General features: G+C 38.6%; 2 protein-coding genes, 1 long non-coding RNA gene and 1 other non-coding gene across 5 annotated transcripts; 3 read left to right on the top strand and 1 right to left on the bottom strand.

The window, feature by feature from the left end:
- Positions 1 to 54: 54 nt before the first annotated feature.
- On the bottom strand, positions 55 to 11,798 carry hmox2b (heme oxygenase 2b). Of its 2 annotated transcripts, none has more exons than XM_032586967.1 (6): positions 11,780 to 11,798; positions 5,433 to 5,541; positions 5,179 to 5,296; positions 4,311 to 4,802; positions 2,751 to 2,874; positions 55 to 2,663 (listed from the first exon to the last, which is right to left on the bottom strand). In XM_032586967.1, the coding sequence occupies exons 2-6, from the start codon at positions 5,510 to 5,512 to the stop codon at positions 2,536 to 2,538; spliced, it is 942 nt and encodes a 313-aa protein (XP_032442858.1). In that variant the 5' UTR covers positions 5,513 to 5,541; positions 11,780 to 11,798; the 3' UTR covers positions 55 to 2,535. The 2 variants fall into 2 exon arrangements, with proteins under 2 accessions (XP_032442858.1, XP_032442857.1); XM_032586966.1 differs by lacking the exon at positions 11,780 to 11,798 and adding an exon at positions 6,595 to 6,723.
- tedc2 (tubulin epsilon and delta complex 2) lies at positions 10,259 to 16,745 on the top strand. The gene is made up of 9 exons (XM_032586965.1): positions 10,259 to 10,700; positions 11,495 to 11,553; positions 11,802 to 12,342; positions 12,437 to 12,490; positions 12,587 to 12,665; positions 13,052 to 13,199; positions 13,539 to 13,634; positions 15,272 to 15,465; positions 15,576 to 16,745. Exons 1-9 carry the CDS (start codon positions 10,597 to 10,599, stop codon positions 15,723 to 15,725), a joined length of 1,425 nt encoding a protein of 474 aa, XP_032442856.1. The 5' UTR covers positions 10,259 to 10,596; the 3' UTR covers positions 15,726 to 16,745.
- trnat-agu (transfer RNA threonine (anticodon AGU)) lies at positions 10,826 to 10,899 on the top strand. The gene has a single exon. It is a non-coding gene; the product is annotated as a tRNA-Thr (tRNA).
- Positions 16,746 to 20,615: 3,870 nt separating the features above from the next.
- On the top strand, positions 20,616 to 24,087 carry LOC116735222 (uncharacterized). The gene is made up of 2 exons (XR_004342354.1): positions 20,616 to 20,735; positions 20,871 to 24,087. It is a non-coding gene; the product is annotated as an uncharacterized LOC116735222 (long non-coding RNA).
- The last annotated feature ends 3,494 nt before the right edge of the window (positions 24,088 to 27,581 follow it).

Genomic DNA, 27,581 nt, shown 5'->3' with positions numbered 1-27,581 from the left:
GGCAGCATCATGCAGTGAGAAAGTTCAAGTTGTACAAAAAATGGGAAAAATATGCAAAGTCAAACCATTTATTTTGTTATTGACAACACAATATAACTCTTGGTTTTCACTCATACAATAAAAGTGCTCTAGCTAGTCACACAGCTCCAATCAAATACAAAGGAATTAGGAGCAGAGTAAAAGAATTAAAAATTAGCATGTATTAGTCAAACATTTTCATTTATGGCTGCAGATTGTGTCCCTTCAGTAGGTCCTATTAATACTGACGCACACTTCATGCTTGAACCTTGTGAAAGCAATAAAACATGGGCTTACAAGAGCATTTCAAACAGTTCCTGTTTTAGCCCACCATATGCATTTCATTGTGCTGAACCTGAGACTTTCAAAAACAAAACTCTTATCACTCTCTTCGCCTTGTTTGCGACCAGGCAACTGCACCAGCATGGAAATGCTGCAAGTCTTTCTCCGTGAGAGTAAACGCATTGTGCACAAGAACCAGGCAGGCGTTTGAGAAACAGTACATTTCTTTGGATAATCGATACAAAAACCACTTCAAAAGGTTCCTAAAATATCAACACTCCATCTGGGTGGATACTAAACTTCAGTGTAATTACAGCACAAAGTATTTCTACTCAATACAAAGCTTAGCTGAGTTTTTATGGGAATCTTCTTCCAGCACGTTGTACAATATAGGTGATGTGTTAGACATATATCCACAAAACTGGATAATAAAGAAACAAGAACTGAGCTGATACAGGATCAATATATTGGTATAGTCAAAGCACCCACTCGTTTATCTCAAAGTAAATCTGCTGCGTCCAAATAAGAGCCCCTGCTGCAGGTAAGCAATAACATTTCATTTAGAAAATTAGAGCATGCACATAAAGAGACTGCTTTTTATTGGCTAAGCCATCACATGTTTCTGAAACAAAAGAATAATTGAAGTTAGCATGCGCTACAATAGAGTAATTGTTTGTATTTCACCATTATGAGAATCTGAATGTTGTCAAATAATCCTGCACTTTTTAAAGGTTTTTTTGGCTGTCATCATCCGTCTCATTGCAGACATGCAACCGTTTTAGAAACATTTGAGTGTGACAACAATACAATAAAATGTGACAATTTTCACATTATATTTAGGGAAAAACAGACAGCATAAAATATATGGATGCATATCCATTTAAACCCTGCCTCATCAAGGCCTGACCTACTGTACATGGTAGATACGATTTACCATTTTTTGTCTGAGCTCACTCTGAACTCGTTAGCTAATGCACCATCATGTGATCAATAACAGTTTTTTTGGGAGAGGAGGAGGGTGTCGCTTCAATCTAGGCCTGTCGAAGTAATTATGTTATAAAATAGCAGACGTGCTCTCAACCGTTTATTCTCACCCACGCCACACACATAAATACATACAGCAACAGTATATTAGCAGAAACATTGAAGGGGATACAGGAGTTTTAATCTGGAAATGGAAGAAACAGTCCACTTAAGAGTTTGCTTTTTACGCTGATTGGAGATGAGGAAAAACAACGTGGAGCAACAATGTATACTTTGAGGAAAAACTGGAGAAAGAAAAGTGGAAACAACTACTACCGATCTTGTGTATATGACGGGTTCTTTAGCTAGGGATTTTGAATGGCTTTATGTCACCATAATAAACCTGAGCACTAGATATCCAGATATTAAGTGCAATTTCTGATTTTAGAGAGGCTTTTAAAGGCAACCATACACCTTTCTACAATTTGTCATGCTATAACTGTATTTTGTTAAGATTTTTTTGTGATAAATCAACATAATGTAGCTTTTGATGCAGAATTTATTTATTTTTGTTGTGGTGGGGGTGGGGGGGTTAGTCATGGTACCTCTTTGTTTATTAATGAGCTGGACAAAAATGCATGCCACATATAATTCAAAAACAATGGATCCTATTTCATCCACTTCCCAGTTATGTGGCATTTTGTGCTGGTCTATCACAAAAACTGTTATTTTTTTGGTTGCAACCTAAAACTAAACTGAAAAAGTTTAAAGCATAAGGATATTTTTAAGTAGCACTGTAAATTGACAAAATTTGTTGTACAAAAGTACTTTTTTGTTTCATATTGTTCTGAAGGATTTAAAGCATACATCTAATTATAAGTATCATCCAGATTGACCATTTTTCTTACTACAATATTGTATTTTGTTATCATACTTACAGTATAATTTATAACATTGGTCTACTACCATCAGAAAGCAGCTATAACATAACTTCAGATGCACCAGAACTGAAAAGCACCAAATGGAAGGATAGTGTGTTGGAGGTAGAGAAATAAGAAAAAATATCTAAATTTTTATGAAAAAAAAGAAAGTAAAGTGTGTGGAGGGAGTTGTTGTCCTAATCGTCTTGCAGATCACACTGCTTAAAGTCTACAACTAAAAAGCTCAAACATAAAAATGCACAGGCCTTATTTGAATGTTTTTATAAAATGGTCAGTTAGTGGAAGTCTTCCAGTCTCCTTACTGTCCTTCTCTGTTCTAACACCAGCTGGATCACATCAGATACCACGCAGCCAGTCCAGCCAGGGCGGCAAACCAAGTGGCGAACAGGACCTGTCCCGTCGGGTGTCTGAGAGCGGCCATGACCAGCTGACCAAAATACGCTGTTCCCCCCGACGCTGCTGTGATGCAACACAGACAGAAAACTACATTCAAGAAGCCAACTATCATCCAGCGATTAGTTTTAGAACAACACATTCTTCACTTACCCATCTTGGCAGTATAGTAGGGACATTTGCTGATGTCTCCTCCCATCTCCCCATGAACAGACATGCCAGCATCTTGAACATCCTCCTGAATTGTTTTGCCAATTTCTTCTAACTCCTCAAACACCTGCCAGAGCAAACATTAGGTTAGGTCATACCATACCATGTAAAACGTCTCCTACTCTTAGTTTTGTTAGATTACAGCAACACCTGGATTGATATTTTATAATAGAATTTGAACATTTACACTTTGCTTTGTGTTTTTTAGGAGAAGAAAATTACCCATCTTATTGTAATTTCCAAGTTCCATTTGGAAAAATGTCAATCTTATGCATGTTTAATGTAGTACTAGTGTTTATTTGATGCTTCTGGTGATTTATATCTCATTAAATCTTTCACATGCATAGTGCTGTACAACATCTGCCAGAGAACATGATAATTTGTTGTACAAATACATTAACCTTTAAAGGAACACATTGTGTTTACCTTTACTACTAATAGAGAGCTTGTTACTGAGCACCGCAATTAGCATACCAGAGTGATTTCTGATACACAACCTGAACATGGTTGAGTTGGATTTGGTTTAATTCCCAGATCTACTTTCCAACTCAATTCATTGTTTATACTGGATGTTTACACCACACTTCTCTGTTGTGCTGTTTCTGTTTCAAGCAAAGATCACTGTGCAGAAAACAGTCTGGGAACCATGATGATGCAGAAGGTAATGATGTGTGGTTTTCAAAACTTTTTACAAATCAAAATCTGCCCTCAAGTCAATCCTTTGCAGAACCACCTTTGGCCGGAACTACAGCTGCAAGTCTTTTGTTGTTTGTCTCTCAGGTCAAAATATTTTGCCCATATATGCAAAATATTGAATATTATAGATCAAATATAACATTCTGAAACAGAATATTATAAAGCAGATAAATATGCTTTGATCTAAACTTCCAGTTTTAAGTCTTTTCAATTCTATAACAGGTTTTGTAATTAAGTTGCCCTCTAACATCGATTTTCACTGTAGAGATTATGTGTTAAGAATCAACACACATTTAATCTTCTACACAACTTTCCCCATAACCTGTCAGCTGCGACAGGTTATATGTCTTCATGATGCCGCTTGTTCATTAATTTGAACTAATATTTACTTCTGGGACCTCAACAGTACAGCTGTATTAAAGCTGGGTTTGAATTGCACACAAGTGGACTTCTGAAAGCAATTAGTACTAATGGATTTCATTAAAGGATAAAAGAATTAAGGAGCAGGGATGCATATTTATCAGTTTGCTTTTGTAAAGAAATTTGAAAATGAGGCATCTTTTTCAACACCGCCAGTGACGTTTTTTATGGTAGTCGCATAAATTCCCAATAGAAGACAGTACAATAAATTTGCTGGTTGTGACTACAGTTTAAATCAATACAAATGGTTCAACAAAGTGTGTTTTACACAGAATTCCATTGGAATAGCACTGATGATTACCCACTTCTATAATACCAAATCTCTATTTAAACCATTTTTCCCGACCAGTAAAAGTGCCTAGATCATCAGCTGCCTCAGACTCTCACCTCCATGTTGAAATGAAAAGCTTTAACAGCTTCCGCCACCAGTTTCTTCTTTGCCGCCATGTCCAGCTCCAGCTCATTCATGCGGCTTCGGTACAGCTGTTTGAACGCCTTGGCACTGTGGATCGCATCAAACTGGTAGAACTCCAGGCCTTCCCCTGTGGGTGGCAGCTTCAAAGCTCTCTGTGCCACCTTTCTCAGCACCTGCCCCCCTGACAGGTCACCCATATAGCGAGTGTAGGCATGGGCCACCAGCAGCACCGGGTCTTCCTGCCCCACCTGGTGGATGCGGTCCACGTAGTGCTGGGTGGCCTGAGAGCAGCTGATCTTGCTCTTCCAATCCGGACCGTAGAAATACTCCAGGTCGCGGGCCAGGGCTTCATGGCGGTGCAGCTCTGCAGGAAAATACAGGGGGGCAAATTGGGGGTGGTCCTTATTCCTCTCGATCTCCTCCTCCATGGCCGTATATGTGTGGTAAAGTGCAACAGCACCAAGCTGAAGGGGGAAAAAATACAAACGTCTTCTACTTTCTTTTCAGCTTCATTTTAATTTTAATTCTCTTTTGTTAAGTAAATGGGGTCACGACATTTTGTTTCCAAGTCTAATTCAACTCCATAGGGGATTTTCAATCAGGGCTTCTGAGCAAGTTCTGAGAAGATAAGAGGTTTACCTGCAGGGGGTAACAGTAAGAGGTTTCTCAATTTAGAGAATTACTAAAGAAACCTCAGTGGACAAATACACCCTACCCACAATGAACAAATAGTACAGCAAAAACTTGTCTTTGCCTGTCTGTGAGTTTCAAAAAAAAAAAAAAAGCTTTATACCATTAAAATCATCCCACTTTCTTCATTCTTTGTTTATTCAGTCTCACCTTGAAAAGCTCTTTGCGGATTCGTCCCCTGAGGAAATCTTTCACGAACTGCGTGTTCTCTGCTTTTTCGTGAACCTCCTTAGTTCCAGCAGCCAGCATCTCAGACAGATCCTCTGGGCTGCAATTAACATGCCAGCGAAAGAAAAATAAAGTACAAAGCTTGCTTGTTTTCTAAATGTTCTCCAAACCCACAACAGTTCGTAATCTTAATCAGATATTAAAAAATAAACCAAAGTACTGCAAAAAAAGTTTACCTGAGGTTGCTTTCTTCTTTCTCATACCCTGTCCCAGATCCATTGGACACATTTGCTTCCGTCTCCATCTTCTCTGACATTTTTTGTGTAATTTTTTCTGGAGTTCAACCTGAAAGCAGTACATGGTGGTAAAGTCTTTACTAAGTCATATAAAAATGAAAATTTGTAACCAATATTTAAGGCTCATCAGGATTTAAGTACAGTCCCTTGTACACAAATATCTCTTAGACCTTTTTACATTTTGTCACTTTACAACCATAAACTTCAATGTACATTTTGAAGGATTCCCACCTACATTGTTCCACCTTAAGAAAACCATCCCTCACAGTATGATGCTGCCACCCCCATGATTCCTCACATAAAATCTCTATCACATAAAATCTAAGAAAACTCAATGAAGACTGTGGATGGAAGGTGGCAAAATGATAAATGTTTAAATGAGCATTCTTAAGTTGCATGCAACAGGAAGATCCAGATTTGTTGAATGACTTGACAACAAATCTGGAAGTTGAACAATCAAATACAAAAGCAGCTCCAGTTTAAAGCCAAATCAATAATAATTAAAAAAAAAAAAAAACACGCAAAAGAGGCAAACAAAACAATAAGAGTTAATATCACTTTCTCTAGTGGTCTGGGTAAAACGGTCAAAACAAACACACCTTTAAACAGCTGATTAACCTACGTAAAGCCGCTGACCTTACTTAACCCCGACAGTAAGGCACCAAGTTGACTGACAGTAAACACAATTAGTCTTGTAGGTTCACAAAGGCACCTTTATACAACGTCCATGCTCGTATAGCATAAATCGACTGAACAAAAAGGTGCAAAACACAGGACAGGCCTCCTTTCTGGAGTTTACCAGTAATCTCCGTGACAGCGTTGGAACGCTAGATATGTTTTGGCAAACGAACAAATTGACGTACATTTTCTGTTTATTTTTCCAATAAAAACAAATCCTGCCCCACTACAGTAAACCAAGAATTCTTTGCAACTTGTTGAAGCGACGCGTTGACAACAGCTAACTTTACAGGAGCTAAGTAAGCTAAAAGCTAGCTAAAAAACTCGTTAAAATTTAATAAAAAAATAAACGCTAAAACGTGCCACTTGATAGCAACAAATCATTTTTATGTACTGGTTTTATAAATAGTCAAGCGGAACAAACCTTCCCTGCAGCTCAGTAGTAAAGTCTTAAAACTCAAACGCAGGATGCGAAGCTCCACCGGAACAACAGTTATTAAAACCTTCTGTCGCTACCCGGCGAAAACAGACATGCGTGTCTCTACCGGAAATGCTGACGCAAAATTGTAGTTTTAGCACAAGAATTTGTAGTTTCGGATTATAAAAATTAGCATATCTTCTATTTTCCACTGTTTCTGAACATTACAAATCGCAGATGTTTCCATGACTCTTTGTGACATTAGTAAGACACAGCTGTACTTTTATTCATGTATTTATTGTCAGTTTTTTTCTTTTTCTTTTTTTTTTGCTTTTTGAAATCAATGTCCAATAAGTTAACAACAGTAAGAGGATTGCCTGCAGCTGATGTTTTCTTTGTTCTATTACTCTGTTCCAAAACCCTTGTTTTTTTCTTTCTTTGTACCACCTTGGTACCACCAAATAAGGTTTATTGAAAAGCATCTCCCGAATTGTGGAGATGATGTTTGCTTAGGATGCTGACTTCAACCCCACGGAACTTTTTCAGAATCAGTTGTTGTGCTATTCATGCTAGAGTGACCAACACCTATCTATGATGGCTGACTTGCAACAAATGCTGATTAAAGGTGACCTATTATGCTTCCTGGAACAGGTTAGGTTAGGCCTATGGGCTATACAAAACATGTTCATTACAGGTTTTTTTGCACAAAATCATTCTTATCATTCTTAGATATTGAGATTTTAGTCCGTTCAGTACTGCCTATTTTGAGCTCCTTTCAAATATTTTCAACTCTCTGTCAGGCCCAGAAGCATTTGCAAAGATACTATTGTCAAGTAAAGATGCGGGACTTTGACAGCGTAAAAGGTACTTTAATAAAGTATTAGCTAGGTGAGGAAACTTATGACCAGTTTTTTTTTTAATTCCTCATAAATGTGTTGTTTTCTTTCTCTTTTTTAGTTGAATTGTACAGAAAGTAATTGTCATTAAAGGCTGGAAGCCTTTTAAAATGCTTTTCATACTGTTGTCAATTTTCTTTGCATAACAAGTGCTATTTTAAAAAGTGTGTGTGTGTTACTGATGAATCATTAATACTTTAGGAAATTGATACTTTTCAGACAGTGTTTTTCTTCTTATTTTTATGCATATAATCAGTACACCCTGTTTGAGAGTGTACTGATCAGCTTCCATGGCAGTTGCAAGCTGAACCGACTAGTCTTGTCAACAACAAAAAAAAACCCTGCCCATCTGTTTTATGTGGATACATGTGTGTGCTTGTATGTGTCTGTCTGTGTAGCAGCACATGTGTGAACATGCATGCATATGTACTTGTGTGACTGTCGGAGCCTGAGATCAGTCTGGTGGCCGGCTGGAGTGTCAGATGCTTTATTATAGGGGCAGCATGGGTGCTTCCCCCTCCCTCTGCTACCACAGGAGGCCAACGGGGATGGGGTGAGCTAACAGGATGATTCACGTCTCCAATAGGGCCTGCAAGCTGTTGCTATCTCAGAAAATACTTCAAGAGCATTATTTATGCCACTAAGACATTTTCAAAAATGCAGTGCTCTGCAGAAAAATTTATACCCCATGAACTTTTTCACGTTTTGCTTCATCACAACATGTATTTTACTGCAATGTTATGTGTTAGAGAAACACAAAGTGGTGTATGCCAGTAAAGTGGAAGACACGTGACACATAGTTCACAACATTTTAACAAGTATAGATCTGGAAATGGTGCCCCCTGTACTCCGATACCTTTAAATACAATCGAGCACAAAAACATTGTTCAAAGGCTATTGAAATTCAAAATAAAGCCCACATCTTCAAACCTAAATCCCTCTACGTTTGTTCTGTGAAGGTCAAAGTGGGTTGTCAGAGAAACAAGGAAACAAGCAGCATCATTAAGATGAAGGAACACAGCAAAAAGGCAGGGGTAAGAGGTGGATATTTTTAATCTGTGATTGTAGTGCTCAATTGCTATTGCTCCCACTTCCTTCCTCTCCATATACCCCGCAGGTATAATGGCTCCACTAAAGATCAAATCAGCAGCACTGCTTCAGCTTTGTTGGGAGATTTTCTTGAAGGAAAATTTTGATGGGAAAGGTGTAATGCCCCATCCTCCCACACCCATTCCCCTGCACTTTCCCTCTCCTTGCAGTAGTACAAACTCTGCTGTATGACTGGTATTGATTGGCGATGCGTGTGAGGGTGTGAATAAAAGGCCAGCCAGTGGAGGCCTGCAGGGGGTTAGGTGGTATTTAATTTCTGGAGTGTGCACACTTAGTATTTTGCTGTTGTCCCTGGATTAATCCTTTATTGTTTACACATGTACTTTATTTTCAGCAAAACATCATAAGCATTACTCTTGCCACCTACTAATATGAAAAACCTCAGCAGGTTGCTGTGAACAAGTATTTGCCCCTCGCAGATTTCCCTTGTTTTTACTTTTTTTTGGACACACTTTAAATGATTCAAACAATCAAATACATTTTTAGAAACAGAAAAGACAAGTTGAGAAAATACAAAAAGCAGTTTTGAAATTATGATTTCATTTAATGAAATTATGATTTCATTCAATGAGCAAAAATTAGCTACCCAAAAATGGCTTTGGGTATCTAATCAAAAAGTAATCATCCATTTCCCTAATATCTGGTGGTGCCCCTATTGGTTTTTTTTTTCATAAGGCTACTACAGAAAATACATTTTGTTGATCAAACCATTGTTTTTCTAGCAATGGTTTGCATACCAAGTATTCATACTTGGTATGCATACCACCAAGCATACCATACTTGGTGGTATGCTTTGGATGGATGGATGGATGGATGGATGGATGGATGGATGTAAAGGTCTTTGTTCCAAAAAAACTTGATTTTATGAAAATTGCTCATTAATGATTGATTTGATTAATCTCATCTCCTAATTTCTTTTGATAGTTTCTTTTGCGTTTCAGGTATTTTAGTTCACTATTTGCTGTCCGTCCATCTGTAAGTAATTTCTTGACTCTACACATGTGGTAGTAACCACTGAATTCCCACCCAGCTTTACAAAGAATGTGGTGAATTACAGTTAACTCAGAATTTAGTTATTATTTAGTTATTAGTACTATTTCTTTGTGTAGGGCAAGGTTGGCTTGGATAGCTTAGTCCCTTTCATAAATTAAATAATAATTTAAAAACTGATTTTACATTTTCTTTAAGTTATGTTTGTTTGAGTTTTACATTAGTTTGATAATATGAAAAATAGCAAAAGCAGCTGGAGGTCTTTGAGTAACAATACCAATTTAAAATGTGATAGAAAGTTTAAAAGCAGAGAACAAACCATAAAGATGAATGGTACACTCACATCACGCTTTGAGTGTCAAAAGGAAAATACTCAAACGGTAGAAATGAGAATATTATAAGGTGTTGAATTTTAATTGATCTAAAATGTTAATGTTTCTGGTGCCAACCATGAAAAATATCATATATGAATTTATAGATGAGTAGAAGATAAAAGAGCTGTTGCTTATATTTTTCTATTATTTATAACTCAATATGTAAAATACACGTCAAAGCCAAAATTTTAATAATATTCACTGAAGCTTCATTTTTTTATTCGCGTGTGCAAACAGCGTCATACGTTGTCATGGTAATTCTCGCGAGAATTGGGAACTTGGGAACCTTGATAAGTTAGAAAGTTTTAGTTTGTGCTTGGTCGTTTGTTGTATAAAAATACATAGCCTACTACTCGCTCTTAAGAAATTATAGAATTACTGTTGATTGGTTTATTTTTACCGAACATGTAGATGTTAAACGTAATAACCAACTGCAGGCGAAACGTAGCTTCCGCATCCGTTAAGTGAGACTTCGCGGGTAAAGAGTATTTTATACATCAAGATTTCAACCCGCGGTTTTGAATGCATATTATGCTTTGTAGTCGTTGAACGTTCAATTATTTCCTATTGTGAGAACCAGACGCTAAGCGGTATAGTTAGCTTTGTTACGATAGAACAAACAGACCCACAGAGGAAACATGTCGCTGCTTTCTGCGGTACAGGAGGCTATCAAGACCTATAAGGCCGAACAAGTCAAGCTTAACCGCAGCATTCAATTTCACCGAGAAATTTTACATAGTCTGTAAGTAGCAAAATATTTCAATGTTTAGTGGCCAATATCATTGCGATGTCATTAACAACTTTCAAAAATTTACATTTTCACATAGGAATGGTTAAAGTCTCGAGTCCGGCGACGGTAGCGTGTCCGGCGCTGTGGCTTAGTTGGTTAAAGCGCCTGTCTAGTAAACAGGAGATCCTGGGTTCGAATCCCAGCAGTGCCTTTTGATTCAGTTTTGTCTCTGTGAAACGACTCAGCCTTCTATTGCATTATTTCTGCTGTGGCTGTATACTCAATAGAAAAAAATAACCAAACTGAGAATTGGCATACTAGAATTAACATTTAGCTGCTTAGTCAGACCAAAACTATTTTAGGCTGCAATTTCCCTCAATGTGGGACTAGAAATTAGCAGATTAGGCTTTTCGTATGCTACATTGATTTCCAATTTTCTTCTGTTTGTGTCATAAGACCACATTACACTATGAAAAGGTTCATCTGATTAATGTTGAATTCAGCAGAAAAACAATAAAATACAACATAATTTGTCCATAACTTAATCTAACTTCTACTTTATTTAATGATCATAAATAGTGTATAATTTTTGATACAAGTATTTCTGACGCATTTCTCTCATTATAAAAGCTAGCACTTTCTTCAAAAATTTGCAGCACTGAGTAAATATCTTCGTAAAAGAGTGTGAAAATTGTATAGTCTATAATATATTGCTTTTGCTGTTTCTGCTTGTTATTTCCTTACTTTGCTTTCTACTTCTTTCAGGAAAAATGTACTGTTTAGTAACTTGTTTATTCCCCCCTCAGGATACCACAACCAGAGGCAGGCTCTGAAGAAGCAGAATTAGCAGACAATGCTGCTGCAGGTAACGTAGCCTGATGATTCTGACTGCATTAAAAATTGTTTTCTGAAATCATAGATTTAATTTACAGAATAATGAGTGACGAATTACTGATAAAACTGTGAGCATTTGTTCTATGAATAAAGCAAAACTATTTTACTTTCAATATTCACTCTTCTCTCCTTTTGAAAACATGTCATTTATATTATGATATGATATCCATAAGAGGTAATTACTGAAATCACTTAACTGTGACTGCATGATGTTCTCAGAAGCAGAGTCCTTGCCAGGGGAGAAGGAAGATATAGAACTGCTTGAGCAAGCACTGGAAAAAGCTCTTCGGGTCCGCACTGGCACAGAGGTCTCTAAGCAAGACTCCAGCAAAAGAAAACTATCCACAACTAAAAAAACAGAATGCATGCCAGCTCTATCAGCAGTGACTAAAGATAATCAGCCAACCAGCAAGTCAAGTAAAAAATCTGCCAGCCTTCACAGAAAAGGGCACAAAAAGCCAAGTGTTTCACATAGCTCAAGGCCTTCAGCGGGCCATAAACCAGCACAGTCCAAAAACAGAACCCAACACCATCCCTCCTCAGCTGCTCATGCCGGGCATCACCAGCAGACTGTCTTGGCAGGGTTTGAATCTCCTGATCAAATCACAGCTTTGCTCTCGAAAAACAAGACGGTCAGAAGCAATATGCCCCGAGACGATGGGCTGAGCAAATCTGCATCTGTCCCCATGCCTTCTTCAGATGACATGTCCTTTTCAGGGACAGATGGATCTGGGGTCAGCAGTTTGCATCAACACAACGGGTAGGTTTAGCACAAATGAGCTGTGGAAATAATCATGTTTTTATTTGCAATTAAAGAGATATATGTATTTTTTTTCTACTTTACTTTTGGGCAGGGGGCTTCCTGAGCAAATTGCAAAATGGAAATCTTTAAGGAGCAAACAAAACAGGTCGCTAAGTATAGTTTTTTTTTGTTATATAAGGTTATTGCAAAGTACAGATTTAATATTTGGATTCTGACATTTCCTCCTTTTTATTAACTTTAGATTGTGGGACAAAGTTATTGCTTTACAGAGGAACCCGGAGCCTGGGAGGAGTCGCTTCATACAGAGAATGAGGACGACGGTATTCTTCTGCTTTGAAATATATATTTTTAATTTCCAATATATTTCTTTTCAAAATTGGTTAATTGATATACAGTAACTTTCAAATACTCAACTGTCTAGGTAATGTTCCGCTAAAAACAACCCCACCTAAGTCTTCATCTTATCCAGCACTATTTTGTCTATTTCCATCATACAGACTTATTCGGTTTTATTAAAGTAAATTAATAGAGAACCTTATATCTTTTTACATTGGCTTGTCATAGAAAATCCCATTAAAATCCTGTAAAGTTTCTTCATCTAAGGTGCCTTAATATGGAAAGTTTCAGGCGTTATCAATACTTTTCCAAGGCATGGCACAGACTTCATTCAGTCCCTTGTTGCTATCTATTGCTCTGATCCATTTAGTTTCCTAGTGATTGGCCAAGTGGAAGTCCAGATGAGACCAGGTTTCAGCTCCACAGACTAACCGAACAAGCATTCAACCTTGCACATCTTTGCCAGACCGAGAAGATTCTTGTCAATGAGGTGCCAGAAATGGACACTGAACTTCCGAGTAAGAACCGTGAACTGAATTGTACATGGAAACAATCAAAACTAAGAATGCAACAATCAATAGAAGTGTTGACATGTGAAATGAGTGTCATGAAAATGTGGAAACAAAAGTTGGCAGAATTTTTATCAGCTTTTTTTTTGATGGATATATAATCATGTTGTTTTTTTTTCTTTATTTTCTTTGCCAAAAATACATTTGGGACTTTTCTTTAATTATTTCAGCTATTACAAGGTGGTAACAACCTGCAAGCAGAGTGCTAATTGCAGAGCTACCCCATTCCACCTTGTTTTGCAATACTTTTTGTGAATAACACCAGTTTTTAATTATCTACCTCAACAGGTGGTAAGCAGACCAAGTCCCATTCCGACCTGACACCAGCAGGGCTGCAGCTGGCAGCTGCAGAGCTCCATGTCCTGGCAGATAAAGTGAAGCAAGGTAAAACTTTTATATGACCAAAAAGCAAGATTAAATTGCAGTCTCTCTTAGATATGGTGTGCCAGTTTTAATTTAACTGTATAGCTATCACCCTGTCAGTCCAGATTGTGCTTTGCAAATATGTCTCTTGACTTTCTCTGCATTTTTTCACGCTGGAAATAGAAACATCATTGTTCGTATTGAGACTTTTTGTGATGGATAAAGAAATGATGAGTTATATTAAACTGTAGCTACCAACTGTATGTACAGTTAATACCAGATATTTACATAAAATATAATAAAAAACACCTTTTTTTGTTTGCCTGTAATTAAATTTGACTTTTTAGACTCATTTTAATTTGGCAAAGCTCAAATAATAAATAATTGTTTTTCCAAATGCCAGGGCAGTGGAAGTCATTTTTTGAATATTTTTGTAACTTTCCTCAAGTTCAAAAAGTCAGACATATTGAAATTACAATGCCCTGATATAACTTTAGAAATCCCAGTTGATGTGGATGTTGAAGCGTTGTAAGCTTTTCATACAAACAATAAAAAGCTTCAAAAGACAGCAGTAGCTAAGTCCATCCATCCATCAATCCATTTTCTTTACACCCTTGTCCCTAGTGGGACTGAGAGAGGTGCTGGTGTCTATCTCCAGCGAGACATTTTGGGCGAGGTACACGCTGGACGCCAGTCTGTTGCAGAGTAGCTAACTCTTTTTTTTATAATTATACTGTTTAGGAAGGGGAATGTTTCAGTGTACCAGAGATGAACGATGCAAATTGTGCATCCCTAGAAAGAGCAAAAGGGAAAATACATTATGAAGATGTCTGAATCTGGTAATAAAGTGTCATTATCTGCAGTGAATCTTTTGCCAACATGGGCGGAACAGTGAATTAGCAAGAAAAAAGACCTAATTCCAAACATGTAATAAAAAAGCTTGCAAACAAACTGAAGGATGACCTGCTATCATAAAGAACATCCTTTATGATGTCCTTTCCATCATGAAGGAAAGGACATTACACTAATGCCTCTAAATAAAATCTGGTGCATGTACACTTTTGCAAGGCACTGAGTAAGGAACAGTACCTCAAGTGATACAGTTACCATGTAAATACTCACACATTTTCCATTCACACCTCCTAAATGATCAGGTCACTTTCAGTGAGGGACATTTGTTTATGTGCCTGTGTTAAATTTCAAACGTAACGCGAGCATATTGGCAAAGCCAGTGTGAGAGAAAAGTTTCCAGTTAATTCTAGGATCTCACACTTTTTTCTTTGTCAAAGGGAGCTGAATATGTGCATTAGATCTCACACTGAGGCGCCATCCAGTATTTTGTTTCATATTGTTTTACAGTGATTTATTTGGCTTCATTTTACGATCCGGATGTTTTTGATGAATATAGCGTGCTAATGTGGGTGTCCATCTTGGCATGTGGAAAATGAAAACAGAGCCTCGGTGAAACCTCAGCGTCAGATCAGTACTTTGCTTGGCCTCATCCATGATCTCCTTCCTCCGTGACAGCAAGATTTTTACGCCGCCTCCCTCAGCGTGGCTTGGCGAAGTCCCAGTTATTTAAAGCGCCGACTACAGAGCAGAAAAACGTCTTGGGATATGGTTGCTGACGCTCTAAAAATAACCTGGTTTTCCGTCAGAGTCGAAGGCATGGGATCGATGGAGGCCAGAGGGAGGGTGTCTTTGCCCGTCTGAGGCAGCTGGCCTGTTTGCAGATGGGGCGGCTTCACCTCTGCCCCTGACCATAACCTACAGCACACAGCAGGAGCTACAACAGCTGGAGGAGCTGCGGATGAGAGTGGCACTGCTGCAACAAGAGACTTACTTTGAACAGGTAGGGACTGTGTTCATAAATTACCTGAAAAACGGTAAATCAGATTTCGAACTCTACTTTTTTCATTCGTGTCCATACATGCTTTTGCTGACTCTGGTTTCGTGTGCCAGGTTCTCTTGGACTCTCTGTCCCCTCAGTTTTCATCCATCGGACCTGGACCTGGATGTCCCGGTCCAAGTACGCTCAGAGACATGTACTCCCTGCTGGGTGAGGGAGGGGAGCGTTTTGCTGCGATTGTCCAGGACTCTGAGCATGAATGACAGCTGAGGTGGTCACACTGAGAGTAAACAAAAACGCTTAGCAGCAGGTATGGTTACATGAGGCACCTATTAGCATACGGTAGTGCATTGAAAACCCAATAGTCACTTCTTGTTGAAAGACTAGTTGAACCACAGTATAATAAAACATGGATAAATCATACTGAAATCTCTATTAAAGTTTCTCCAGTAAATTAAAATGTATATTTGTGTGAACTCTGATTGATGACCTATCTTTAACACATCTGAGCTCCTCCTTAGCTCCTGTGAGCCTATGACTGATTAATGTTTTTGAATTTTTTCTTTTTTTCTTTTTAAATATCACCAGATATGAATGAATATATGGACAAATACAGTTAATGTTACTGATATGTGCTTATTTTTTATAAGCTAATTTTTTTTCATAAATGCATGCTTTATGAATAAATTATTTAACACATTTTGTTATATTCCATTTCCAAACTTAAATGTATTTATTCTGGTGACCATAAATAAAGTTCACTGCAACAAATTGCCTCCAGAAGTCACCTAATTAGTAAATAGGTGTATAATCTCATTTTGGTCTAAATATAGCTGTTTTGCAAAAAGCTTTAGAAGTTTTTTAGAACATAAGTTAAAAAAAACAACATTACAAAGGATTATGTTATAAAATATCCCAAGCTTAATCCAACTGAGAATGTGTGACAAGACTTGAAGACTGTTGGTCAGACACTGGATTTTATTTTGGGGTATTAGTGTAAAGGGAGGGAGAATGGAAATTAACTACATGTTTTTACATTTTTGTTGGTGAAAAATGCTGATCTTCCATGCATCATCTTCCTTCCACTTCACAGTAGTGTGCTACTCAGTCGATCTCATGAAATCCCAATACAGTGGAAGGTTGTGGCTGTTTAAAGTGTATGATGGCATTTGCTGAGCATTTTTAGTTAGACAATGTGCCAGCACTCAATATGAGAAGCGACCACAAAGTGACAGATGTTGTTACTCTGGGCAGTGTGTTAAAATAAACCTGTAAATTGTGAACTCTACTGAGCCAGTGATCTTATTTAATAATAGGACATCAATCTGGTTTTCATGATTCAAGCAATTATTGCTTATAAGTTGGGGTGATTCATGGACATTGGCCTGGTCTTTTCTGGGTTTATTTGATATGGTATGTATTTAAAATATTAGTATTTGAGGAGTTTTTGAGTCATGAGTTGGACCTGCATCACTTCCATTTTGTTTCAGTTCAATCTGTACAAGAGGTAAGGCAGGAAGCTCCGCCTTTGCGCTTTCTGTTCCACCATATGTTTTTGATTTCCACATTGGAGTTCACATCCAAACATACACATACTCAGCACATATGGGTCCATCACTATATGTTTGATTTGAAAACCCTGTTTTTTTGCCCATCTCAACTGTGATGCGAGGGCGTACGTGAGATGCAGGGGCTGGGTCTAAAAACGCTTGAGCCCACAGATGACGAGTGGACTGCAGGGGCCACGGCAGACTCGGCGACAGGTGGCGCTGGGTTCACACAGCAGGGCGTGGGTGTCTGAGCTCTGCTGCTCACACAAACATAAGGGACACGCACAACCAGAGCCAGGCTGAGTCACAAAGACGATGTGCTCATGGACATGGCTCTCTGCACCCTGCAAGCTGGAAATGGCATGTTTCCCTGAGGACAGGAACCAAAATAAGATTTAAGAAAGATTACTATTTCAGTCTCAGATAGCCTGTTGCTTTTGAAGCAAAAGGCCATACAATAATTCAATTGACTAATGCTGAGTTTAAAAAAGATACTATTAGTTAAAACTTCAACAACAAATATAGCAAAAAGCTGCCTCTCGATAAATCCTCGGATCACTATTAGAGAGGAGATATGCGGGGAAGCGTCTCGGAGATCACGTCAACACCACACACAGGTCCCTCTGGGAACGGCGCCTACGCAGCTCAGCCTTCCTGTGACCTGTATACATCAGCGGCTCTGCTGTCATCAGCAGAGCTCCTCCACTCCCACCAGCATGGCCCACCCTGCCCAGGTTACCCATCTTTCACTGTTTTTTTTTTCTCACGCTCCTTTTTGGTCACATTATGGGAAGATTTACATAAATTGTTTTACTTTCAACTGGAAACTGCCTCTGGATCTCAGTCATATTCCCACACTAGTATGAATTAGCTCATAAATTCCTTCCTATGTTTCACTTCTTTCCGCCTCCCTTTTTTTATTTGAAGTGAAAGAGTTCAAGTACAAATCCAGAGAAACGAAACTGGGCTAGAAAGAATCCACTTCTCTCCTTCAATTGCCTCTTGCTTTTAAACTTTTTTTTTCCTTCTGCCTCTGCCGTTCACAAACACATTCTTTACTTTCCCTCTTTTATTTGTCTTTGGCTCATGAATACGTCTTTTGCTTGGTGAGCTGCTTGTTAACTGTTTTGTTTTGTTCCCCTCAACAATCAGCCAGTTTAATCCCGCTTTTTCCCTCTGGTAACCTAACAACAATTGTCCCCACAAATAACCATGCCTGTCATTTACAGAGGAATACAAAGTATTTGTTCATTTGTTTTGTGCATGCCTTTAATTATCGGGAGCTGATTTGCTGCCAAGCTGAGGTCCTGTTAATGAAGCCATGGGGTTAAAAATGTAATTAAACTGGCTATTATTTTTTCCAATACACATTTACTGTGCCTTGGAAAGTATTCATGCCCCTTGAACTTTTCCAGATTGTGTCTTATTAAAACCGTACACCTTAATGTTTTGACTTGTTTTAAATGAGACATTGTCTCAAAGTACAAAGCAACTGTAGAGTTGACATAAAATACAATTCAGTTTATTAAATGATTTTAGAAATCTTCAAATTAGTCAATTGACCCCTAATGGCTTAAATAGACATCAGCTGGACTTCTCTTGCTTCTTGAAAGTCTCAAAAGCTTCTTTAATTCTGATCATAGGCAGGATTATCATGGTTATTAGTTTTTGTCATCTGTAGTTAGTATATAGTCTACCTGTTTGTAATTTAGCCTCTATGTAAATGCAGCTGTGAAGGCATCAAAGGTTTTTTAGAATAGTGGAAAAAACACTTTGTAAGATAAGCATAAGGAGTTATATTTGCAGTTTAACTCAAGTTATATAAAATAAAAGAAATATGTGTAATCAGGTGACCAGGATTTGACTTTATTGGCCTGCGTGGCAAAAAACTAATACCACACATAAGCCCCAACACTCCATAGCAAGAATGAAACATGATGGTGGCAGCATTATGCTGTGGGATGCTGGTGCCTCCAGGAAGTTTTCAAAGGGGTGGCTAGATGAGGGCCATATTTGTATTAGAGTGGTCCACCAAAAGCCATTAAAGAATTTCATGAGTTTTATAGGAGGGGTGTGTGAGATAAGTGGACATTGAAATGTTTTTTGTAAATAATATGTATTAATATATAAAATATTGGGTAAAATATAAAATAGTAGGTTGTCATCTCCTTTAGACTTGTAATAAATGATTGATTTTGCATATAAAAATGTCCTTTTGGCCACTAGGGGCTGCATCATGCTGTGGGGAGACTTTTCTTCAGTAAGATTGATGCAACACATGGCAGCCATGGAATTAACCTATTAGAGGCTGCAAAAACCTTGAAGTCAAGCTGGAGGTTCACCGTCCAAAAGAAACCCTAAATACACAGGAATGATTGAGATCACAGCCTATTCATGTGTTATATTGGCTTAGTCAAAGTTTGGACCTTATTTCAATTGAGAAATGTGTTATGACTTGAAAACTGATGCTCACACATTCTCTCTGCCTAGTCTGACCTGAGTTTAAGCTTTTTTTTTTGCAACAGGCACAGCCTTGCAGCTGTGGCTGCTGCAAAAAGTAATTTTATAAGGTATTGACTGCAGTGAATAAAAATACATGTTACAATTTTCGGTTTGTAAAAAAACAATTTGAGAGCCACGTACAAATTTAATTCCACTTAGCTATTATATACTGCTTGGCATTCTATAATTAAATCCCAAAAAATACATTGAACTTGTATTTGTAGCATTACAAAAAAAAGTTTGCCATGGAAAAATATTTTCCATGGCATGGTATGTTCTCACAGGCTCCTATGTTCTTTTTTGCATACATAAACTCTAAACCTTTACTTGTTTTCCTGGTCCATAATTATTTCCATAAATCACTGTGAGACATAAAAAAAAATGCTTCGCCTCCATCTTCAAGCCCATAATGCCTCCAGATAAAGACAGAAATCCAGATGTGTACTCCACATTTACTCTTTCCGTGCATTTCAGCCATGGAAAAGGAAGCTGTCTAGGCTGATGTTGTTTTCACAGAAAAGCGACCCGGGCATACTGAGAGATTAACTACAACCAGGTTGCCTTTCATTCAGAAAGAGCTGACTGAAAGAGCTGGCGTTTACTGTGTGTGTGGGTGGGAAATTACAGGGGGCTGCCTGTTTTTAATCACGACCATGACCATGCATTGAATTTTGCCTATTTTGATGCTGTTTATCTTTTTTTGTTGTTTAAATGCATGTAATGAAGTGTGGATGGTTGTTGAAGTTGGAATTTCTCAATTTTTCCACTTCCCCCCTTGGAGATTAAATGTGGTGCATATGTGCAGTACTAGTTCTTCTAAGTGAAAATGAGAATTTCCCTCTCTACTTCCAATCTTTTTCTGCAGGAGGCATTTTAATTCCCTATGGGAGGGTTGTATTCTCTGAAGAAAAAAAAACAGAAAAATACTGTTATAGAGGTGCAATGATGAGAAATTGAGTAAAGGAGGGAGATGTAAAGTCTTCTCCCCTCCCCCTTCCTATGCTTCCCCGTTGTCCTCCCTTCTTCAGGGTTTGATGTCACTCAAAATAAGCCAATCGTACCTCGTGGATTCCTATTCCAGTCTTTGCTCCTCCTATTTCCTCAGTCGTTTAAATATATTCTGTGGCACTACTATGTGCAGAGTGTACAATGTGCTGTCGAAGAACCAGCAGCCTGTGTAGAGCGTTACCGCCAGAGAGGAAAGAAGAGAGGAGGGAACGCGTGAGTGGATTTCATTGCTCAATAGAAGCCTTTATTTGACATGCTCCAGCGATTGCAGCTCAAGTAATTTCCTCCGTCTCGCACAGACCTTCTCTTTGCTGATTTTTTGTTTTTCTTTATGTCCTGTTTTTCCAGGCTTGTGCCTAGGATCAGCACTTCTGATTCAGTTGGAATTGCCCCCACAGTTAAGATGGGCTGCACAACGGGACAATTTGCTTGCCAACCACAACCCCAGATAAACTCTGGTCAGGAGAGTTTGTCTATGGAGGCTGGTGGCGCTAAAGTACCCGAAGTTCTCTCCTCCCTGGAGCGTCTATCTCAAGCTACTGGAGGCATGGAGAAGTCGTGGTACCGCTGCATCTTTCCCTTCGGCATCATCTCGTTGGTCATAGGGATTGCAGGAACAGGGGTGACCTACACTTACAATGACCTGCCACAAACTAAAGTTGTATCAGTGGTGCTACTTGTCATGGGTGTTGTGCTACTGCTGATGGCCAGTGCTTGCTGGACTCTCCACAAAAAGAAGAGAAGAAAAAAGAAAGAGGGAGAGTCTCTGACATCTGAGCAGTGTCCCCTATGAAGCAGATAACGGAAAGCAATTAGAAGAACCTAAAAACAGAGACTGGCCAAGAGTTTGTCTGTGCTCAAGGTATAGCTGAAAACCCCCTCACCTTACCTTCAACCAATGCCAAATCCCCTCTTTTATTTATCACAGAGTTAAGAGACAGCTCAGATAAAGAAATTAGAGTCAAAGGACAGATGTTGTTGTCTAGAGAAGGTTTTGGGATCACAATTTCTGAAACTCTCTTTGGTCATCAGGCATCAGGTACCTCTTGTCAAAACAACTATGGCAGAGACACACAAAAGCACACAGTTTGTGTGTTTACAAGCACAGAGAGACCCTTTGAGCTTTAATGTGTTGACACCCAACACGCTCTGTAGGACTGCTGCTGGTGTCACTGCTGCCATCACGGGGAACGTCAGTCGCAGCATTCCTCTCATAGGGACAGGTGACTCTCCAAGAGGTTAGAAGTGGGCCAAAGACTGCAACCTGATACCCAGCTGAAAGAGCAGCATGCCCGTGTCACCCGCCAACGTCATTCGCTCGTCCTGTGACACTGCAGCAATGTGCGAGGGGCTTTTTATACGCAACAGAAGAGTGGAACTTGAGTCCGCCAGTATCTTTGCTGGCATATGTGCCGATGATGACCTGGGGAGGACAGAGGACTGGTGAACTGGTCTCAGATCAATATTTGGTTGAGAGATTTCTTTAGAAAGTCCTGAGGAAATGAAAATTTGCACACATGCCCATCTCCAAGTCCATGCTTTCAGCGGCCTTTAGTAGCTTTGGGTGGGGGCTGACATTGACTTTCTGACTGACTGATTGCCTTTCTGTCAAGTGCGGGTATTTACGCCCAGCTTTGTGTCTATGAGGGATATTTATTGAAGGACACTGCCTGGGGGAGGCATACTACTGCAGGGGCACTTTGACTCATCCTGCTCCTCCATCGCCCCTCCCGCTTGGTGCCTTGAGGATGCACTAATGGAAAAAATCTCTGTCACAATCCCCCATTTCTGTTTGAACTTCCAAAAAAAAAATCTATTTCTTCTTTCACCCAGCAAATATCTCTCCCATAGTTGAAGGGCAGTAACTTCGTCAGAGTAGAGTACAAAGCTGCTCACTATTGAGCACTGAGTAATGTTTTGGTTCTGATAATCTCTGGGGTTTTCCTTTCCCACATGCTTTCCTTCAGAGACAGACTGCTTGTGAATAGGGGCATTCGGTGAATGCGTGTGATGCACAAGGCTATTTTATTGGTGTTGTAAACACTTCTTTTCGTGACTGATTGTTGTGTGAGCTAAAATAAAACACGAAATCAAAGAAGGAATGTGTAATGTACACATAGATTGAGTGAAAGGAATATGCTCTGCTTGTCTCCACGTGAGTGACTCAACTAGCCCTGCAGGAGCTCTAAGAACTTTTATTGATCAAAACCACATTGATCCTGGCTTGGAGTTCAGTGATGCTCGCCGGGGAGAGCGTGGCTATACATGCACGTTGAGCAGTTAGCTTACAAAGCCACATACCATCTTAAGCCTCAGCTTGTAAACTGGCTTTTGCCTTCCTGTCTGCTTTCGAGAACTGCCTGTTCTAATGGTTTGGAGCTCATTTGTGCATTTACTGCTCATTTTCCTTTTTGTATTGATGTTAGCCACACTCTGGTCGTTTAAACAGCAGCAACTGAGGATTGAACAATAGTGGTAATGAGCAGCAGGATCTTGGAAGTCGCTGCTTTTGAGATTTATGTGGGAACAGAGAGGAATGCCTGCAGCTAGATTAGGATCAGTCATCCTGAAGAGAATGTAATTATTTAAGAGGAAATATGTTGCATCACTGGAGGTTACAGAGATGATTTCTGCTGTACTGCAGCGTAGCAGCTCACCTCTGAATCTACTCTCACTGCCGCGAGATGAGATTTAGCAATTTCCAAAAATATTCTTACAGTAACAATTAATTTCTTTCACTTCATATGCCAGTTTTTTTTTTTACATTTGTGCTGAGAGCAGTGGTGTCCTTTAAACTCAGAGACAAAGCAGAAGCTCTGAAATGACATTACATTGGACAACATAACAAGCTGTCTGCCTCTGCATTTTGTGTGTGAACTACTTTTACATCTGCTCACTTTATGGAATCCCCTAAGAAAAACATAATTTTGCAATCCTTTGTTGTCTTTTATACATAACTACTCAGTGTTTAAATTAAAGTAAATACTAAACATATGATCTGGAAACCTCCTGCCTTATACAATGTAGATTTTTTTTAAAGCTGTTGACTTAAAGGAGCCGAAAGAAAGACTGAAATCTTTGATGGGTAATTGTCTTGGGGGATGTAGTGCTTGCAAAAAATATAAATAAATGAGGTACACAGTCTTATATTTCTGCCTTGGCTTGTATATCATTGCAGTTTTTACATGTACAACACACACTGACTATATTTTGTTTGGATAGATATACCTACATTTACATTTTTAAGCTGTATTGTGCCAGTATAAGTTGATGGGTGTTGACCAGATTTTTTTTTTGTCTGAAACATAAAGTGATTTCTTCTCTGCCTTCTGAATTTTTAAAGGGAAAGTCTACCTCTTTCTGCTGCAGGGACTAATGTCCCTCTCCTAGTAGACAGCTAAGCTGTCAGTCTGTTTGCTGTTTACTTCACTAAATATGTTGCTTACTGTGCCCTCCAATTTTTGGTGCTGTCTATAGATTGTTTTTTTAATGTGTATTATGTATTTCTATCTTTATGTTAATGTTCTCTTTCTGTTTCTATTGCATTAAATAAATGTTTATGCTTTGTGTCTTGAAGAAAACATGTTTTGTATTTTTTGAATGATAAAGTGGTTTCTTTGTGAACTAACTGGGTGGGGCTAAAAACAGTGAAGACTTGTTGGTTGTGGACATATTACAAATTACAGTTGTTTTCTAAAGTATAAAAACGTTTTTGCAGAACCCACCTCAACTTCACATATAGCTGTAATATCTGTGTTAAGCAGACCTTTTGTCATGTACTGCCTTTGTCTGACTGGAGTAATGGCAGAAATATGCAGTCATTTGGTAGGAAATCAGACTGGCCAGTGTCAGGCAGAATAAATAACTCCCCCTACTGGCAGGCCACCCTCAGATATATTGTAACTGCTGCTAATATAAATGAACAGCAATCATACACAGTCAGAAGTTAACATCACCATGGCTGTGAGTGTTATAGCATAGCATGATGCATGTAAACCATACTATCTTCAGGATGAAACTGCAAGGATTTTTAAAACCGGTCTCTTTTTGCAAAGGTTTGGATTTTTTAGGAAATTTCGGGATCTGATTCATGGACACAAACTCAATACACGTACACCCACACTAATACTTAGTCAGAGGTCTCTTATTGAGTTGACCTTACACTTTTTGTAGCCTTTGACTACATTCTTCAATTCTGAATGGGTAGCGTTAATTTAATTTGTTTTGTGCTTTTTAAGATGGCCAGCAAAATTTAATATTGCAGTTGTGGAAAGGATCCAATGTTTAGATCGCTCTACTGGGTGGAGCGGCCAAACAGGTCAAAGTGCAGACGCGGGTGGAAGTGGTCATTTGGATTTTGACTGTCAGCACAGATCACAGGAAACCAGTTGGGAGCAACTCATCCGCCTCCGTATCGACAGGACTTGGCCTCCAACCAGAACATTCAACACTATTTGACCTCTCAAATTTGGAATTATACAAAACTGACATCACCTTATAGAGAGAGGCATAGAAATGCAACAGGCAGCTCAGTATGACATTATTAAATCTGGATTGGAGCCATCTGGAGCCTGATGGCTTTATTTATGCTTTATTCAAATTCCAAATCAACAGCATCTGTGGAAAAGACAAATCTGTATCTAATTAGTCACTGCCTGAAGCCGGCTCCAAACAATACCTTCGTAGAGGGGATAGAGTTACATTTCAATTGTGACTTGGCTCAGATATGATGACAGCTGTTTTGGTGCCAGGTGTAGACAGAGATTAGACACACAAGACCAGACAGTCAAACTGAATCATAGGGAAATCATGTTAAAATGCCATCTCAACCTAGCTATTGTTAGCCAAATGTGATGAGACATATTAGATTTAATGAGACTGGGTAATAACAAGCACTGTCAGGCAAACTCAATTTGGATCTTTGATTTTTTTTTAATGTCCAAGAAGAAAATTTCACTCTTTAACAAATATATTTCTTCATCTATTTCAGATAAAATGAATCAGAATGATGAAGGTCATTCCTTTTTTATGACACATCTTTGTGTGTGGTGCTTTACAAATTATTTAAATGCCATCATTACCATTCAACCTATGATTCTTCTGAGGAAGTTCTTGAGATGGGTTGGTGTTTCTACAAAAACAGTGCATTTAGCTGATGATATCAGAGCCCTTAGCCTGACTGAGGTCACTCCTGCAATCTCGTCAGATAATTTGATCACTCACCTCCAGCGTGAAGTCAACGGAAAGTTAAGTTCCCCAGTGAGCTAAGGATAAATAGGAAATGTGCTGCCCCTATTTTCCATTGGCATACACTTGGAAAATTGTTTCTAACTTTCCAAGAACTTGTTTTTACCATTCTGTTGAGTTAAACTCATAATCCTAAACTCTTGGTCTTGTTTGTGATGATGATGATGATGATGATGATGATGATGATGATGATGATGATGATGATGATGATGATGATGATGATGATGATGATGATGATGGGATTAGTTGCGCAGGTGATGTGCAGCTCAATATAGAGCCTGAGAGGGACAAATGATTATTATCAGGGCACTCTGAATCTCCATCACCCTTTTTAAAAGACCAGCAATCAGCAGGACACTACTCAGCTGAGAGAGTAGGGATGCAACACAAAGGTCTTAATTATGTCAGTCCCTCAATAACAGCTACTTCAAAGGCCTAATCAGTTTGCTACTCTATTCAATCTCAGGACCGGTCAAAAGATTACACACTCATCATGAACATGAATGTCATATTAATTTGGGGTTAAAGGAGATGCATTTGAACCATTCTTCTTTCAGGGCAGACTGATAAGACATCATGCAAGCATAGAGATTTTTATCAACAAGAATTGGGTATACAAGTAATCCACCCGAAGAAATCGAAGTGAATTATTCCACAAATAAGGTATGAGTAAAAATGTTGAATTACACCAGTATTACGCATTGAACAAGTGTACATAAATGCATTAAATGCTTGCAGAACAGTCTTTTTTTTTGGAAATGACAACTACTAGAAAGAAGTTACATGAATTGTTCAGATTTTAAATTGGATACAAGTCAGGTGATCTTTCTATCTAAACATTCCTCTTATTACTGTGTTTTTGTCTGATTGTAAAACTTTTTTTATTCAGATGTCATTTAGCTTGTCAGCTTGGGAAGCTATAGATTGTAGCTTTGGCACACCATAAATTACAACACAAGATTAAGATTTTGGAGTGAACTAGTTAAAGTCTGTGCTTAAGTTTGATTGAGATGTGGTTATTGTAGCTATTCATAAGAAAAGCCCTCCAATGTGCCCGATTTAATTAAAATCCATTTGCAAAGAGGAGTGGGTCAAAATTCTGGAGTTCAAAAATAATTATTTTGTTTAAGTGGCAGTTACTTTTCACAATAAGCATATTGTTTTTGAGACTTTTCTGGTAATAAACAGAATCATTAACCCCACAAAAGACTTAATCTGTTAACGGGCAAATATGTTTTTACAGTATTGTCTGTATTGTCCAATTTTAGCTGTACATAAAAAAGTTTTTAGTGACCAAAAAACACAGGATACATAGCAATCCCAAGTCTTTTGTATTTACACTCTGATATTATTTGTCTTTTTCTTATGAAAGTCAATAAAAACTGTCAAATTAAACTACAAATGAGGTACAAGAACAGGTTCAATGAGATTTCCTCCGATACTGACGAAGAGTAATTTGTAGGTACATGTCCCTTTAATTACGGTACCTTTAAACGCTCTTATTCAATTCAACTACATTTCCCAAAGTACTCCACAAGAACGTGTAAGTTTGTCATATTCAGGTCAACCAATCAGATGTTCACACACGTGAGCGCGTACTTCGAAATGGCGTTCTCTTGTCCAATGACTTTCTAGAATTTTACAATTTATATGATATAACCAATCAGTGCTATCGTTCTTCAAAGTGACCAATCAGCATGTCGCGTCGTTGCGTAGAGGCGTCATCATTCTCCTCCAATCAAACTGAACGCAGCGTTTAAACCGTGTGCGCGGGCGGTCCTAGGGCGCTTTAGGGGCGGGTCCAAACCAGGA

The sequence above is a fragment of the Xiphophorus hellerii genome, chromosome 16, assembly GCF_003331165.1.
Source record: "Xiphophorus hellerii strain 12219 chromosome 16, Xiphophorus_hellerii-4.1, whole genome shotgun sequence".
Classification (NCBI taxonomy): domain Eukaryota; kingdom Metazoa; phylum Chordata; class Actinopteri; order Cyprinodontiformes; family Poeciliidae; genus Xiphophorus; species Xiphophorus hellerii.
Note: the sequence above shows the minus strand (reverse complement) of the source record. Positions and strands in the feature narration are given on the sequence as shown.